General features: G+C 32.5%; 1 protein-coding gene across 1 annotated transcript in view; it reads right to left on the bottom strand.

Moving 5' to 3' along the window:
• Positions 1 to 19,656, bottom strand: part of Cfap47 (cilia and flagella associated protein 47) — a 393,644-nt gene that overhangs the window by 74,878 nt on the left and 299,110 nt on the right. Inside the window, exons 55-58 of the mRNA XM_074062282.1 lie at positions 19,086 to 19,197; positions 15,445 to 15,549; positions 11,622 to 11,778; positions 3,546 to 3,644 (exon numbers count right to left, since the gene is read on the bottom strand). Coding sequence (XP_073918383.1) covers positions 3,546 to 3,644; positions 11,622 to 11,778; positions 15,445 to 15,549; positions 19,086 to 19,197 — 473 coding nt within the window. The remainder of the gene's footprint in view (positions 1 to 3,545; positions 3,645 to 11,621; positions 11,779 to 15,444; positions 15,550 to 19,085; positions 19,198 to 19,656) is intronic.

Consider the following 19,656-nt stretch of genomic DNA (forward strand, 5'->3'; position numbering starts at 1 on the left):
GATAAGAGAGTGAGTTTTGGGGAGCATGCTAAATTTTTATATTTCTATTAGATAGCTAGAGAAAATACGTAGGCCTTGGATTTTCAAGCCCCAATTTAAAAATGTTTACAGGCTGCAAATGAAAACTTGAGACTCACTAGTATATGAACATCTAAAAGCACGAGGTTAGATGAGATCATCTACAGTATATGCATAAATTAATGATGCATAAGATGCACATTACACCCATAAAATCCATAATAGATTTCCATAAAAGATTTAAGGCCTTGGAGATACAAATACAGAGCATGAAGGATGACTCAGAAAAACTGATATTTACATGGTAACACATTCAAATGGAAAAAAATTAGATGGTGGCTACAAGATCTCATACTGCCACTATCTTTGGGAAGGAGACTTTGGAGGTGGGAAAGAATGGATAACTTTGCAAATTCACTTTACACATAAGAATTTATGATGGCTTGAAAATAAGTCACTAACTCTTCAATACTCTCAAACTAACTAAAATGTATATAAACATTGTTGCATATGAGCTTGACATTTCCAAAATTTAGCCCTCATCAAAACAAACTAATGTCATATCTGAGGAATTTGCTAATGTATCCAGGAATTGAGTGCTTAGTTATACAAGATAAATATCTCACCATTTGCCTTTTTACTCTTAGTTTTCTTTTTGATAGAAGTCATGATAAATATTGCAGCACCATTTATACATGATAAAATTTCTTGATTACACTACATGCCCAGGTGCTACAGGAAAGGAAATCTAGAATTTGAGAAAGCTGAAACCAGCAAAGAATAATGAGAGTTTGTGCCTGGTCAAAATAAGGAAATCCTAGGATAAAGGTTTTTGTAAAATGTATTTATCACTTCCCTCTATGAAATAACTGAAAAAGTATAAACCTAATCCCTTCTGTAAGATTAAATTTTGACTTGCCTGCAGATCTGGTAACACTAGAATGTTTCATTTGTATATTTATTTCCTACCTATTCATGGAGGCATGACAACTTATATCCATTTGATCTTAGTTTTAGCCCTAAATATATATAGGATGTCAGCAAAAAAATTGACAATATCAGTTCAGGTGTAATTGAATTTTTGACATATCAGATTGAGCTTCAATTATATTTGACAGATTCATACTGATTTTCATTTTAAACTCTTATTATCTACCATACATCTCATGTGTGAGCAATTTTTTACTCTAAATTAAATAAATGTTTGGTGTGATAGAATATTTTAATTAACTTCAATGACTGAATATCATTTCTACCCTGGAATTGGAATCTGATATTACATTTTTTTCAATAAAAAGCAAACATTGTGAGAAACCTAATATTTGTATAGCATAAAATAGGAATTTTGTTTCTAAGAATACAACAGATCACAACACATAACGTACATGTTTTAGCTTATCAGACTGTAAAATTGCATCAAATTTTGCAAAAATACACCAACTCTGCTTAAGCTGTTGCTATATTTATTATCACTCTAAAGTTTCTTTATGGTTTCCATCTTATTCATAAGGCTCTTCCACAGAAACGAATGCATTCTATGCTCTTCCATGACAGTGGATTCTATTTCTATGATCTTCAGTAGTTTTGTCCTGATTTCCACTATATCTTACTAATATGTACAAGTGCTCAATTTAAAGCACTTTTATTTTTTACCTTAAAGCAGGCATTTAAGTTTGATCTCAACATATTAACAGTATTATTAGACAAATAAAAGTAGAATAAGATTTTGCAAAATGAAATCTCACCATTTAACATATTTTGTTTGATTCAAAAACTAGTAGAAAGGGTGCTTCTGGGGTAAGATGGTGGACAAGAAGCTTCTTCTGTATGACTCCATGATATGAAGACTCAGAGTAATAACAGACATGTTATATTACAAAGAGAGAAAGAAAGTTGGGGATCAGAGGCAACAGAACAGCTGAAAAGTATGGAGAAACAGAAAGGCTATACAGAGAAAAGTAGGAAACAGTCCAGAGTTCTAACCCCAGCTCTCTGGATTGTATGTGTGTGTGTTGGGGTGGGGGAATAGAAGACATAGGTCTTGTTCCTGCTAAGGAGGTTTGTTTTATCCTCTCTTGAATGGGCTATGCTGGCCTAGGCATAAAGTGAGATCCTATCTCAAAAATAACTATAGCAAAAATGGTTAGTGGAGTGGCTCAAAAAAAATCTCTGTGCATATATCGAATACATTTTTGTTATTTCAAAAAGATTTCACCAAAATTGGGATTACTAGGTCAAAAGGATGAATGTTTCTTTATATATAAAAAGTGCTTTCCACTCTGGGGAATGTTTTGCATTTTCATAGGCACTGCTTGTTTGTTCCAATTTCAGCATAGAGACATTGTTATTGGTAGTTTTTGTCTTTATTCTTTTTTTGGTGGTTCTGGGGTTTGAATTCAGGGCCTCATGCTTGCTAGGCAGGTGCTTTACCATTTGAGCCACTTCACCAGCTGTAATGATCGTTTTATTAAAATATAAAAACAGAAAAAAGGACAAACTCTTAGGTGGTCATTATTTATATCAACATCTACTTGACTATTAATGATACTGAACACATTTTCAACCTTTTTTTTTTGGTTATTTCTATTCCCTATTCTACAACTATTGTTCATAGTCCTTTTAATGCATTGAAAAGTACTAGAAAGCAAAGACTTTAAAAAGTTCATCTCTGCCATCAAGCAATTGTTTGGATTTTGTTTATTTGGAGTTTGAGTTAATTTTTCCAAATTGCAATTTTCTCAATTCAGTGAGAATAGCATGTATCCAAGGAGTTCTATCAAATGAGATTGAAAGATGCTGATATGTATAACCACAATAAATACAAAAATGTAATCGACTCATTTGGAGGGAATGTAAGTAGCTATTTTTTATTTCAATTAGCACATATATAAATTAATCATATTAAGGTATGTCATATTTTATCATATATACCATAAAATTGTTTTGTAATTTAAGCCATCATTATATTAAGCAAATTTCTAATTTTTGAACTTTAGATTTTGAAGCAACTTTATTATTTCCTATTCATTAGTATTCAGGTGGGATAAGTATATGGAAAAATATATGCATACCTCTTGATAAACTTGGCAAGGAATCATTAATAGTACAAGGATGCAATTACTTTTCATAAGTATAAGTAGTTTAGCATGTTAGTTATTTATAATTTTCTAAAATTTCCCATGACCTACACATCTATATGTTTAGTGGTATGACATTCAACATTCAAAATTCAAAACTAGGTTAAGGTAGGAGGATCACTTGACTCTGGGAGTTCAGGGCCAATATGAGCAAAAAGCAAGAAAAATCAGAATTATTTATGTGTTATGAAATGAAAAAATAATACAAATGTAATAAATATATAAAGTTAGGCTATCCATGCTTTCTATCAACTTACTAAAATTTGTTTCAAATTTTTAAAATTATACTTTACATTTGTATTAAATAATTATTAAGAAAATAGACATATATATCATCTCTTAAATATAGCAGTACATAGAATAACAAAATATGAGGTAGAAATTCTATACCATGTGTATGACTCAAGGAACTAAACCGGAAGGCAGAATTCTCATAGATGAAGCTATCCCAGTATGAGTCAATGACAAGATTCCTGGGCTCTTCTTGATCTAATTTAAAAAAGATAAAGAGCTATTACACATCAGTGTCACATTCAAGAAGGAAAACAGTAGAAATGGAATTAGACAACAATTTTCCTCTAATGAAAAATTTCCTAGATGAATACTTTTCAAAGTATATTTTGACCTGAAATTTAAGTGATATTTTTAAAGAAAATAGCCAATATTATAAGTGATTTTCTCTACCATATTAAAATATGATAAAATCTACTCTTAAATTCTTAAAATTTTAATTTTAGCTATTTACTCAAATATTAGACATTATTGAGTGCCACCTCAAAATGGATTGTAGTGTTTAATATATACATAGGCATAAACATACAACATTTATGCAACATTAAATAATAAGGTTAAAGCAATATGTATGCATATTTACTAATTTTCCACAAAAAAAGATATGCTCTATTGACATTAAATATATGTGTTGGCCTGCACTATCACTAACTCAAAATGAATCAAGGATCTTAATATCAGACCTGAAACTCTGAAGTTGATATAAGAAAGAGTAGGAAACACCCTGGAAGCAATAGGTATAGGCAAGGACTTCCTCAATAGAACCCCAGCAGCTCAGCAACTAAAAGAAAGGATGGACAAATGGGACTACATGAAATTAAAAAGCTTCCGTACAACAAAAGAAATGGTCTCTAAACTGAAGAGACCACCCACAGAGTGGGAGAAAATATTTTCCAGCTATATATCAGACAAAGGACTGATAACCACAATATATAAGGAACTCAAAAAATTAAACTCCTCTAAAATCAATGAACCAAGAAAGAAATGGGCAATTGAACTAAACAGAACTTTCTCAAAAGAAGAAATTCAAATGGCCAAAAAACACATGAAAAAATGCTCACCATCTCTAGCCATAAAGGAAATGCAAATCAAAACCATACTAAGATTCTGCCTCACCCCTCTTAGAATAGCTGTCATCAAAAACACCACCAACAACAGGTGTTGGCGAGGATGTGGGGGAAAAAGGAACCCTAATACACTTCTGGTGGGAATGCAAACTAGTGCAACAACTCTGAAAAAAATCTGGAGGCTTCTTAAAAATCTAAACATAGATCTGCCATATGATCCAGCAATCCCACTCCTGGGGATATACCCAAAGAAATATGACACAGGTTACTCCAGAGGCACCTGCAGACCCATGTTTATTGCAGCACTATTCACAAAAGCCAAGTTATGGAAACAGCCAAGATGTCCCACTACTGACGAATGGATTAAGAAAATGTGGTATTTATATACAATGGAATTTTACTCAGCCATGAAGAAGAATGAAATGTTATCATTAGCAAGTAAATGGGTGGACCTGGAGAACATCATTCTGAGCGAGGTTAGCCAGGCTCAGAAGATGAAAAACCATATGTTCTCCCTCATATGCAGACTTTAGATCTAGAGCAAGTGCAGCAATGTACTTGGACTTGGGTCACATGATAAGAGGTGAGCACTCATGGGAAGTATGGGGATAGGTAAGAAACCCAAACCATGAAAGTATTTGATGTCCCTACTATAGAGGAACTAATGCAGAAACCTTGAAGTGACAGACGTCAATATGAGAAGGGGATCATGAACTAGAGAAAAGGTCAGTAAGAGATGAATTAACTTGGGATGTAACACATTGGTACATGAAAGCAATGCTAGGAATCTCTATGTACAGCTATCCTTACCTCAACTAGCAAAAATGCTTTGTCTCTCCTATTATTGCTTTTGTTTTCTCTCCAACAAAATTAGAAATAAGGGCAGAACAGATCTGCCTGGAAATGAGTGGGGGTGGGGGGGGAGAGGGAGAGGGTGGGTGGTAGGGCGGAGCAATGACCCAAATTATGTATGCACATGTGAATAAACAAATATAAATAAAAAATCAAAAGAGAATAAATGCTTAAATTTAAAATATTTATATGTTGGAAGAGCTACACACACACACACACACACACACACACATTAAAGTTAGTGTGTATAATTTGAAGGAAATGATGAAAAATATTTACTAATGGAGGTCTGTGATTTTTAAAGGTATTTTGAGGTTTTTGTATAAAAATCAGTGTTTCAGAAAGTGTAGTCCTCTAACAACTTACATTGAAATAGCTTGTGATTGTAGGGCTTTACCTCAGATCTAATGAATCAGAAAAACTAAGTATAGACCTGGCACTCTGAATTTGTTTAAACTCCCAATTGTTGCTTACTGAGTTTTGGAATTTACCAATCAAGAACTCTGTAAAAGGAGTTGTAAATATTAAAGTATCAAAATACCATCTAAAATAAAAATAATTATAATCAAGTAGAGTCTTAGATTGCTTATCTGAAAAGTGGTTATAATAATTATTCCATGCCTACATTTCTGTAGTACGAAATTTAGCTTTTTGTTATGAGCAAAGCATACTAAAAGCAATTATCTAATTAAACTAAGGTATCAAGAATCTGTTAATGTATTTGGTATTACAACTTCCTTGCTCATAGATGTCCAATCTCTCAATAGTATTTATTTATTAATTCAAATATACAAAAACTTTAGTGTCTGAACTTGGGAGAGATTATGAGTGTGTGGGACTTTTACTTATCCCTGTTTATCTCTTTCTTCAGATGTAATACGATGCTCACCTTGATTGGCAATTTGCAATGATTACTACATATTTAACATAAATATTTATTCAACTCTGAATGTGCTTTAAATAAGATTCTAAGGGCCTCCAGGGACAGGATTTTCATAAAGTAATTCTACCATTTGAAATTAAATGTCCTGAGTACTTACTCTCCATGTCCTCTAATTGTGGTTAATTTATCATAATTATGCTATATTATGTATTTTATTACTTTACTGCTAGAGAATAACATTGTCATAGTTAACCCTAAGTTAACAAGAACTCATTACCATACTTACTATATGTACATTGATCAATCAAAATGGAAGTAGATATTTATAAAACTATTATATCATGTTAATTAGTATGTACATCTTTATGCTCTGTGGTATTATTTTACCTTTCAATAAAATACTGATGTCTGAGACAGATCCAATTTTAATTAAACATTTGAATCAAATCACTAACATTTCATTTAGATTCAGATTAAGTTAAAAGAGTGAATAATCTCCAGACTATAGCTATTTCAATGGAAAATAATCAAAATAGCTAGTTTGTATACATTAGTTATTGCTTCATTCATTTATGTACATTTTTGGTATAAAATCTGTAGTAAAATTTTACATACAGAATACTATATAAATCATAAATGTCCAACTGAAAGATCTTTCAAGGACTCTCTCTGTTCCTGGTGTTATTGTTCCTTTACCTCCTTGCCTAAAGACATCTGCTCATAAAAAGGGTAAGATGGGAGAAGTCCAAAAGAAGTTGAGAGATGAAGTCTAATTTTATGGGTTTATCATGTCATAGGAAGGATGTTTCTGAAGTAACTAAACTTGGAAATATTGTAAACTATTATCTTTTGGGGAACATGTGTGTGTCCCCTTATCTGTTATAAAACTTTAAAAAATATCATATATATATATATATATCATAAGAAAAGATGAATTAGAAGTAATTTTAAGAAACTGAAACAAGATTAAGAACATAACCTACAGTCAGGGATGAGATATAGCATCGGCATGTCACTTGCTCTGGATTAGTCAAAATGTTTTTCCAGCAGTCAGTGTATGGAGGAAAAGAGAAGTGATAAAAATTGGGGACTATAAATTAAGCCAGCTAATGGCTCAAAAAGTTGACAGCTCTTCCAGATATTAATATCTGAAATAATTTTATTCTAATGATTAAGAAAAGACTGTGTGATGTCCCAAGAAAACTTCTGATCATATCTCATCCAACACATCATGAGGAATTCCTTAGAATATTTTTGTTATCTGATGTTGTGAGTATGTGACATTAAAACACAGTGAAATTGACTGAATGGAATTATTGGTGTGGTTGGGGGAGGCTATAGTAGATTTCAGGTAAAGGGGTTTTGGCCCCTTCAATGTATTGATTTTAGGGCTCTCAAAGAAAAACAGATAGCTTTTGTTATCCATGACTAATAATATTTCATCAGTTGAGCCTTTTATTTTGTATAATTAAGTAAACAGTGAAAAGTTGTTCTACCTGCTGAAAAGCCATGTACAAAGTTACCCAGAAATCAGGCTTTGCCGACTTGGGTTTTTATCCCTACTCCTTCACAGTACTGGATAACTACAAGTTTATGAGCAAGTTATTAACCTCTGTTTCTCAATTTTCTTATATTTAAAAATGGATATCATGTCTATTTCAGAAGGTTCTTGTCCCTGGGTTTCCTTAGAAAGTGTTATTTGGAAAGTGATTTCAGGAAATACCAGTAGGGGATTACAGAAGTGAGACCAAAAAAAATGGAAGGACTTCACTGAATGGTGTATTATCACACAAGTTACTGCTGTGGGCTGAGTCTCAAGGCAGATAGGGAACTCAGAATCAGTACAGAACACACATCTCAGGAAATTAACTTACTAGCACTTCTAGCCTGCTCTGGATGGACAGAGCAGGTTCTGGCATCCAGAGAAAACATTCAGAAAAACTCACAGTTATCAGCAACAGGAACATGGTCCAGCTAATTACCAGTGAATAACTGTTGTACTGGGTAATTTAAAGAACCTATAAATGAAGTGCTAAGTACAGTATTAGCTATAAATTATGTCCTATAATTGGTAACTATTGTGTAGTTACCTGATTGAATCACAATTGTATATTAACCATTCAATTACAAGTGCACCAAACATCTTAACTAAAAGTTGAGTTAAAGTCAGGTTCACATACTCATGAGGAAATTGTTGAACGTAACAAGGATTTTATGCCTGAGTGGAAGGCAAAACACTCATATAGTAAGTCCTTGTGAATGGGACCAAAATTTTCCTTAGGAGATTATTGTGCAGGTTGTCATGCACAGATCAGTATATGGCCAAGTTCTTTCATTTCTGCTTCAAATAGCACAGCCATGACGATTTTTAGTTTGCAACTATCTTACAAGGGATATAGCCAAATATTTGTCTGCTGTATAAAATGTATCAGGAATATAGACTCCTTCAGAAACATTATCACTCTGACTGTTATAGTTATTTGAAAGAAAGTACTGTGAATGCATGAAATGTTCATTATGTTTGCTAGAGAAACAGATATTATCTCAGAGATTTTGGGTAAAAATTATAGTAATACATTGTGTGCTTTCCTGCTATCTGTGGTTATGAATTTTTCCATTGTCACTGGCTTAAATCTGAGCTTTGCTTCTCAATTCCAATCTACCCTCCCAATCCACATCCATTGTCCACAAATATTTCTTGTGTTAGCTTTTTTAAATGTTATCAAATAAACTTCATAAACATATAAAGCACAGGAAATCTTTTGAAAACTCTCACTACCTAGAGGATAAAACCTGAATTCCTCATTATAGTATTTAATAGTTTTGTGCAATGATAAAAGCGAGAGCACACAAGGGAGAGGTGAGGGTAAGTAAGACACCTAAAAAATTAGCTAGCATTTGTTGCCCTTAACTCAGAGAAACTAAAGCAGATACCTTAAAAGCAACTGAGGCCAGTAGGAAAAGGGGATCTGGAACTAGAGAAAAGGTTAGATCAAAAAGAATTAACCTAGAAGGTAACACCCACGCACAGGAAATCAATGTGAGTCAATGCCCTGTATAGCTATCCTTATCTCAACCAGCAAAAACCCTTGTTCCTTCCTATTATTGCTTATACTCTCTCTACAACAAAATTAGAAATAAGGGCAAAATAGTTTCTGCTGGGTATTGAGGGGGTTGGGGGGAGAGGGAGGGGGCGGAGTGGGTGGTAAGGGAGGGGGTGGGGGCAGGGGGGAGAAATGACCCAAGCCTTGTATGCACATATGAATAATAAAAGAAAAAAAAAAGACCTAAAAAAAATAATAGTTTTGTGCAATATCCTGACATATTTCTTCTTCTTCTTCTGTCTCTCTGATGCATGGGTAACTAAGATATTTTGAAGTTCATAAAAAATAGAAATTTTGGAAATTCAAACTCATTTTCAAACCTGTGCATTGCCTAATTCTCTATTATCTTTTTTCCTATCAGAATCTTGATTATTTCCATTTTTATCACCTCTCTCAGAAATAATGCCCTTCCATATTCAAAGGATATTTGACACTTTATTTCTACTGCATGTTGCCTCTAGTTGTAGGAATTTTAATATTTTATCCATAATTTGTTCTATTTGCTATATGTGACTAACATACAGAACCTGTTTACAAAAATCTCACAAATATTAAATATAGATATTTAATGAAACTGTGCACAAGCTGCCATGCTATCTTGTCATGGGAGTAATCATTCCAGGCATAGGGAAGACAGACAGAGAGGGAGTGAGGGAACAAGAGACAGAGAGAGAGAATCTGTAATACTGTGAGATCTCTCACATCAGCAACTAACTTCTTGGTGATATATTATGAATCCTGCTATCAACTTCCCCAAGGGAATCCTGTAAAATCACCAGGAATATTTACATTTTCTTTTGAAAGACAGCAAGAGATTATATAGTCATATCATGAAAAAATAAGACAAGTACAACTATTTAAATGAGAGGCTATTAATTTAGTGCCTTTGTATATGCATTAAATATTTTAGTTATCTCATCAGCCATGCTTCCCTATACACTTCCACGAATCCAGGCCAAATTGCATGGGGCTTAATCACCAAGGAATATTGGCACAAGAAGATATGTGGATGATATCTAGAAAAACAGAAAGTCCACAAAATGGAGAAGGAAGAGGATATGACAGAGAAGGAGATGTCATCACAAGAAAAGGGCAGGAATATTCTTTATACAAAGATTATTCCTTCTCCCTCAATGACTCTGATCCCAGTCCATCAACAGCCTTAGCTCCTCATTTAAATCTTATTTCCTTTATACCTTTAATGTGTGCTCAACTGAATTCTTCATTCTGCTTAGACACATGTCCAAGTCTCTTCCATCTTAAAGTGCTCACTTCCTTGAGCCTGCAATCAGCCGTTACTGAATATTGAATATCTCTCTTCTCATCTTAGCCAAAGTAATTGTAAGAGAATTTTATATGATATGACATCACTTTTTTTAACTTTAGAAATTATTTCATGCCAAGAGCATGAAGGAAAGATCAGGAAGGAACAAAACTCTAACAGATAAATGTCAATCTTAATAAAAAAAAGTTTTCAGTGATTTTAAGAGACAATTTTCCATCACACAAATTGATGGAGATTAAGGACCATGTTACTACTCGGGGTTTACAAAGGTCACAAAAACAGGTAATATCTATAATGTAGTCCTGATGCAGAAAGAATTGAAACAGAATAACCATTTTGGACAATAAATTGATCATTTATATCAAAAGCCTTAGCATAGGTATAACTTTAACTGACAATTGCTCTAGTAGCAATTTTAATAGAAGTAGTAATAGTTGAAAAGACAGATTAATAATGTCCAATATTAGTATGTGTTGCAGAAAACTCATGATGAATTAATTGCATTTTGGCCTTCCAATAATTAGTCATTTAATACAAACTGATTAAATACTTTATAGAATCTAATTTAAAAGTACATTTATTCAATATGTCATGACAAAATGAAAAAGCTATTTGGAACCAAATGGTAATCCAGATATGCTGTCCATTTATTAAGAAAAAGGGGAATGGAATAAAAATATCACTAGTCCTTTTATAAACTATTGGAGAATAAATATTGATATACTTGAGTAATAGCATAAGAATCTTACAGATCAACCTACATATATTTGTATATAAAGATAAAATTGGAAGAATTTGACTTGGTACAAAAGAACCTAATACTGATTCTGGCTCCACCATTTATGAGCTATGATAGCAGCCAACATATTTCACCTCTCACTCTTTATATTTTCTATTTTATAAAATGATGTTTTGATCCTATGATAAAATAAATTTGATGAATAGCTGCAAAATAACATGTAAAATGTAAGAAAAACAACCTACTTGTTAGCATCAGGTCAATGGACACCCGTTCCTTGGTGGGATTTTTGAAATGTATAATGAGAGATGACTGAAGACCAAGGATTGCAGTTATTCTTTGTGTGGCAATAGGCTGGGGGAATAGTCCTATTCCAAAGAGGTAGAATTTCCATTCTTGAAACTGTTTGAAGACAAACATTCAGAATATAATTGTGCTGATTGCATGCATTTTATTTGAAACACTTAATAAATGTATTTACTTATTATACAGAAAAGGTTTTACACAGAAAATTTTTGTCAGAACAGAAAAGTTTTGTTGTTAATATTTAATAGGTACTGTTTTATCTTTCCTATCTTTTCTAAATTCTTTCCAGTTTTGTTGAAAAATCATTTTCAGTGTTTTTATACTGAAAAAAAGTGCAAAAGGCCAATATTCAAACATGCAATATATTTTAATGGATATAAAGTTTTTCTTTTACTAATAATGTAAAAGAGAACCATTAATGGAAAATGATACATTTCTGTTCAAGGTTGGTTTTTTTGTTTGTTTTTGGTGGTACTGGGGTTTGAACTAAGGTTTTCATATTTTCTAGGCAGATACTCTACTGCTTGTTTCACACCTCCAACCCTTTTTGCTCTGGTTATTTTGGAGATAGGGTCTTGCTTTTTGCCCAGTCTAGCCTGGACTGTGATCCTCCTATTAATACTTCCTGCATAGCTGGGATATATGGCATGCACTACCATGTCCAGATTTTTTCCTTTGAGATAGGGTCTCACAAACTTTTTTGCTCAGGGTGGCCTCAAACTGTGATCCTCTCAATCTCAGCCTTTCCCAAGTAGCTAGGATTACAAGCATGAGCCACTCTGCCTGGCTTTTAAGGTTTTTTTTAATGAATTTGTCTAAAAAACTGGGCATTAAACACTGCATGAAATGAGGTGTCCAAAATCTTAGGATAAATTTCAAATGAAATTGAGATACCAATCTTATGAAGGTAAAGAATGTGAGGCACAGATTGAAGTCCCACTAAAGGAAATGTGTACAAATGCATGGCATGATTATTTATAGTCATCATGTAACACGGTATATCCTATTATTACAAGAAATGGACCTGAATGGCTCAGAAATTATGTGAAGAAGATTGAATATGACCATTATTTTCACATGGGTTTCATAAGCCTGAAAGTGTCAACTTGAAAGTGTTCTTTTTGTATTCATTCAGAATAAAAATTCTTTGAAAGCACAGAAAATTGTGACTCAGTTCTAGATTTCTTATGCTTCTGTAGCACTTATTGATGTTAAAGATGAATAAAGAGGTCATTGAGGTAAAACCAACAAACAATTGTAGTTTGTAATCTCTCAGACTACATCAAGGTTTCCAAGCTTCAATTCCAATTAAAAGAAGACCTGCTTTAAGATGGCTTTAAATTATGCTAAGTGGTGATAAGAAATCCATAATATGCTATCTTTTTGTGGGGATGATTAAAAGCAAGTCATAGCTGCATATTTTTATAATGTACTTTGATCATATTCACGCCCCATTGCCCTCTCTTATCCTTCATTTGGTTTTTTATTATTTTTATTTTATCATTTTTACATTTACTTACATATGTATACATTATTTGGGCCACCTTCCCCCCACTGCTTCTGGGCAGAACCTGTTCTGCCCTCTTGTTCTCCAATTTTGTTGAAGAGAAAGCATAAAAGATAATAAGAAAAACAGAAATTCTGCTAGTTAGAGATACAGATAGCTATACAGGGAGATTCCTAGTGTTGCTTCCATGCATATGTGTATTACAACCCAAATCGGTTCATCTCTACCAGACTTCTTCACTACTTCACAGTGCCCTTCCCATAGTGGCCTCTGCCAGCTTAAGATTACTATATTAGCTCCTACATTGCTGAGGATCTATCTCAGTGCTTTGTGCATGCTAAGGGAAATGCTCTACCATTGAGTATCCTCAGGCTCTGGATTTTTGAGACACGATCTCAGCAGATATCTAGAACTTGAAATCCTCCTGCCTCTGCCTCCCAAGTGCTGGGATTACAGGCATGGGCAACTCCTGGTTTATCTCCCATCTTAAAATCACTCTATATGACTGTTAGCCACAGATTCTATTAGCATAATATATGCTCAGTACACTTTCAATTTTAGTGTTCTAACTTGATTTCACATAATTGACTGACAAATGAAATCTGGTTACTTTAAACCAGTGGGAATGAGTCAGACTCCAAAAAGGAGGTTGTGTTTGATGTTCCTCAAGTGGCTTGGAATATTGGAGTGTCTATGTTCAACCACATCTTGCCATTGTTGAACACTGAGATCTGAATCTAACACTTGCCTGAATTATCTACTTAGGTTCAGTGAAGGAAAATTTCAAAACTAGCAAATATGTGCATTAAAAATAACATTTTAGCTCATATTTATTTCAAACTTCTAAACGAGATACAGTAAAACTTAAAAAGTCCAATTCTGATACTCCTGAAAAATAAAATGAGTGGAGGTAAAAAATAGTAAATCTAGATTGCACACTGAGTAGGCCTCCAGAGAATTAAAACTTGCTGAGAATCAACAAAATTGTCACAGGCTGCAAGGATCATTGACTCATGTTGGATTATAAAACCTTCCTGATTTTTTATCTTTCATTTGTGCTATTCTGACCTTTAGAGGAAATGAGTCACACAATCATGTCTGAATGAAATAAAGTTAACTATTTGAAAATAAAAATGAAACATTTGAAAACTAAGAAAATCTTACATCATGTGATTGAGACCAAAGACAAGTTTCTATTACCATATCTATTACTTAAAACTGTTGGTTTTATTCTGTTAGGCAGCAAAAAATTTCATTTACAGGCTCTCATAGCATAATGAATTCATGATATTTGAAGTTGAAATTTGAATCTCAGGATTCAAAAATCTGCACAAATTAGAGCCCAAAGTTATTTAAAGATTTGTGGAATGCAGAGCTCTTCACTTGGATCTACACCAGAATCAAATGAAGTAGGCAACTGAATCATTGACATTACCCTCCGTTCAGCAAAGAGGCACAATTGGAGATACTCTAAGTTTATCCTATTATCACTGCCATTAGTTGACTTTAAATTAATCAGCTACTCAGTTGTACATGTCAGTTCAGACAGATTTAATAAGTTAAATCCAGCGAGGGATAGAAATCTATATGGATTTATTTTCCTGATGGTAAAAAGTTATTCCAAACTCTTAGACTTAGATAAGTGAACTCTGAAGCTTGATTTTTAAAATACCTTCTTTAGATACCTTCTCATACATAATATATACAGTTTTTTCAAAATTTCATTGAATTAATACTTTATGATGAGCTGGTTTCACTTGCAAAAGATGTTCACTGGATAAATTAAATAAAAAAGGAACACACAAATCATTCAGGGATAAAAAAGGGCAAGAAAAATCCAAAGGTTAGAGAGCTACATTAAAAAGGTTGGAAGGGGTCTGGACCCATCAGCTGAAGAGATGAATTATTGATTCAAGTTTAACCACAGATGAATCCTTAGAGATTTGCTACAACTAGGAAGGAGACAGAGTGACTGAAATCAAGCCCAGTATTCGACTAATTCACAAAAGGTTTGAGATGAGTACTTACTTGAGTTCTTTTGCATTTGATAAAGTATTTACTGTTCAACTTCTAGACGTTAGAATTTAAAAATTCCTTCTGGTGTTTACAGATAGATAATATATTATCTGTTCAAAAGTTTAATGATTAACAATGAATTTGTTTTACATGCAAAAGACTCAACTGGAAAAGTGGATTTATGTGCTGATTTCAAAATTCCATTAACTTGAATTCTTTCAAGAATATTCTTTTCATACCTGAGCACAGTAGAAGTTGATACAAGTTTCGTGACCAGCTCTTCCAAGTGCAGAAGGATGAAAGAAGACAGAAACCTCTATGGTGGAGTGAGGAAGTATAATCAGCTGTGTAAATTCAGAAAGAAACAAAAATCAATACTTATGTTTGAGGTGGCATCTTTCTGTGCTAGTTATATGCAGGGCTGATGTGTGTGTTTTGAATGTCTGGCTTTGTACACATTATTAATTGCAATATGCCTACTCAGCAAATATTGATTAAAGGGTCTGTGGTAAACACTATTTAGTGATTCTCATACCATATTCTTAACCCTGACAATCATGTGGAGTTACTCACTTTGTAAAAAGGAAGTCAGGATTATTTTTCAAAGATGAGTTAGAAATATGCATTTTATCTAAGAGTCTACAGCTTATTGCCTGTTCCATGCTATAGGCCACACCACCAGGAACTTAGCTTCTAGTCTTGTCATTGTCAAAAGAAGCAAATTATTTCAAGCACAGATGTAAGATACTTTAATGTGCAACAAAGTTTTTCTCTTCATACACACACACAGACACACACATATGACATGATGGTCTGAATAGTAGGAGTCTTTAGAGATGGTAGAAGAAGTCAGTGATGGCATCAAAACATAATGAAGATGAGTATCTTATGTAATAAAAATGCTACACTGGGGAATTTAATATCAACACTTATAGAATAATGGAATACCTGACACATGTCTGAAAAATCAATTATTTTTCACTAAAATATTTTCACAGATAATCTCTGAATAAGCAAAATTATAATTTAGTAGCACCATTCAATCCTTGCAAAATACAGCGTTTGGTGCTCAATAAACTCTGATAATGACCATGAAAGGCAAATAAAATTTTAATTTATATTTACAACAGGGTCACTCCTGATTAAATATGTGTGGTTTATTTATATCAAGTATTTTTATCTCAGGATGGTGCTCTCTCCAGTATGGCCAATGTTTCTAGGTTATCAGTTAATGCACATTTTAGGAATGCATATTAGTTTCAATATCATCCTTTACCAAAAAATGAGAAAAAATTGTATTTCACATATTAGTTCAATTCAGCAAATATGAAAAATAGTTTATCTCTCTATGGACAGATAGATAAGGATACAGATATCTCTTTCTCTTTCTCTGTGTGTGTATGCATCTGTCTTTATAGAGAAATAGTTATTGAGAGAAAAATATCTACTTCCTTGGAAATATATAATATGACCTTAACTTGGATTTGGATTTTTATTCTACTTATACCACTTATTAGCAATATGGCTTAATAATTTAGCTTATATGTCCTAAAATTCTTCTATAAACATATGACAGAGCATATGGTAAAAAATTAGTTTATTCTATCAAGCCAAAACTCAATTTAAAAATTTTATTTCCAACTAAACCATATTAAAAATCCATTGAATAATGTGTCTTCCATGGTTTCAAGGACAGAAAGATAGACAAAATTGGTAGGAATTTAACTCCAATAAATATACTAGTTTAGTATATTTACTAATCTCCAATAAATATACTAGTTTAGTGTAATGGGGTATATTTAATATGCTAAATGTAGGGCCATTTTACAACTTAAAAATAGTTCATTATAACAAATGTCATCATAATAACTAATTCCAATTTATGAGTTTGCACTGAATTCTAGTTCAAAGGAGAAAGATAATCTTGTGACAGTTTAGTAAACATTAATTCATATGGATAAATGATAATATTGGAGAATAATATGCTCTTAAAATACAATCTGAAGTATTTAGGTTGAAATGACATGAGGAAAACAATTTACTTTCAAATTGAACAATAAGAGTGTAAGAAAGAAAAAGAGACAGAAAAAATACGGCAAATCATTAATAATTTATGAACCAAAGTGAAAGGTATAAGGTTGTTCAATGTATTACTCATTCAATTTCTTATTTTGTTTGAAAAGTTTGACAATATAAAGTCTGAAGGAAGCAGGTTTTCACATCACTATTTCCATCCATAATCAGTCTAACCATATTTATTGAAGTATTTATGAATAATAGTCTTTATTTTAAAGTCTTTACATATGTTAACACATATACTATGCAATGAAAACCAAAAACAGAGTTACACATACACCTATTTGTATATATACATAATTATATAAATATATATATTATTTATATTTTTTGAAATATATTTTATATTATTTTTTCATTGGTAATTTCCACTTATCAATTTTGTTAATGTGTGCTCCTATTTATATTTTATAATAGTATTTCCCACATACAATGTTTTGAATTATTTTCTAATATCAGTTTTAATTGCATATGCAATGCTCAATGTTTGAAAAATGAATGAAAGAATTAATGAACTCAAAATCCATGGATTGCAAAGATTAAACAGTCATTATTGCTAATTATGTGATGTAAGGTGGCATGCAATATATATTATTTACTTTCCTGTGGATAAGATTAGGTTCTTTTCTAAATAAAGGATATGAAAATACCATTTTCTAATAAGGAATTTTGGTTATAGGTAAACTATATCATGAACTCCATACTTTGCATAATATATGAAATATTAAGTGATAGAAGCTTACACATGAATTTTAATACATTATTTAAGATTAAAGTGTCTACCTCAATTTTAGCAATGTAATAAGTAGTGATTTCTAATTTCACACTTTATGTAGTTAAGAACTAAATTCATATCATTATATTATTAGTTGATAACCAGTGATTGACAATAGAGAGGTATTAAGATATAAAGAAATCAAAGTGCAGAATTGTTAGTCATTAAACAGCAAATAGTATAAGGCTTGATTTAAATGTCATATCTACTAGCAGAGCCCCATGATTTACTGCAAGGTCCTGTGATAAAAATAAACTACTGTAGTTATTTTTTTTTAAAACAAGGTCTCACTTTGTTGCTCAGGCTAGCCTTGAACTCCGGGGCTCAAACAATCTTTTCACCTGAGCTTCCCAAATAGCTGGGATTACAGATGCATGCAACTGCACTAGGTTTGTAATTGTCATTCTGAAGTTTAACTGAATGAATGTGGTTTCACATTCACTATAAATAGTTGGTGTCCTACACTTTGGAAACACAAATGCTCAGGTTAAACCTTAGTATCTTATTTTGTAACTTAGAGGAAGAAGAAAAATGATTTAGCTCCATTAACTTGACCCTAGTCTTCTCCTAGACCCAGAATTGAAACAGCAGCAGGGGTTGGGGAGCAGAGCTGTCAACACTGTCTGGATTGTATGTGGGGGCAGGAGCAGGAACTCATCAAAGGTGAGACAAGAACTGGTCTCTTGGGATCCTTGAAACATATGACTACTGAGTGAAAATCATATTACTGAGAAACTATTACAAAAACTGATTATTAAAATGTCTAGAAATAAAACACATCCAGTTTTATTTAGAACTCAGTAGTGATAATGAACATGATTTTAGCATATATAATTTAAAAACATATTAACATGATATTCTTTCACTGATAGATTAAAATTCAGGAGGAGAATAGAAAATTACATTTAAAATTTTAAGAATCTGAAACTTTGTTAGCAATTCAAATGATAATATTCTACTGGTGTTCTAAAATTAGACTTGAATACACTCTTGTAACAGTAGGTTTCATGACTTTCTGAATATACTTACTGGTAATCTTTTGTTAATTTCCAGAACAAAATTTACAGGATTACTGTTTACTACTTGCAATTGTAAAGTTTCATGTGTAGGATTATATAAAGGAAGGGTTTGGATGATATGCCTGGGAAGAAAAACAAATGTAGTAAAGTTGTTGGTATTTATAAACATGCTCAGTGATAATTCCATAAACTTGACCATTATAGGTTGAATTGTATCAACCCCCAAGACATGGTGGCACAAAATAATCACACATATTTTGGGATACAATGTTGTGTTTTGATTGTGTCAATTCAAAATAAAGATATTACTCCAGAAAGCTAAAAAAGAATGAAATGCTGTTCATGTACTATCTAATAAAGTTATGTAACACTAAAAACATGTTGAAGTCTTAACTCCCAATACCTCTATTACCTCAGAATGTGATGTTATTTGTTATCTTGAATATTTGAAGTTAAAGTTAAGTTGAAGTTGGACTGGAAAGGGGTGGGCCCTTAATCCAACATGACTTATTCTTATCAAAAGGCATCTGAAGACACACAAATTTATGGTCATATGAAAGCGGAAGTACAGATTGAAGGGA

This window comes from Castor canadensis, chromosome X (assembly GCF_047511655.1).
Source record: "Castor canadensis chromosome X, mCasCan1.hap1v2, whole genome shotgun sequence".
NCBI lineage: Eukaryota > Metazoa > Chordata > Mammalia > Rodentia > Castoridae > Castor > Castor canadensis.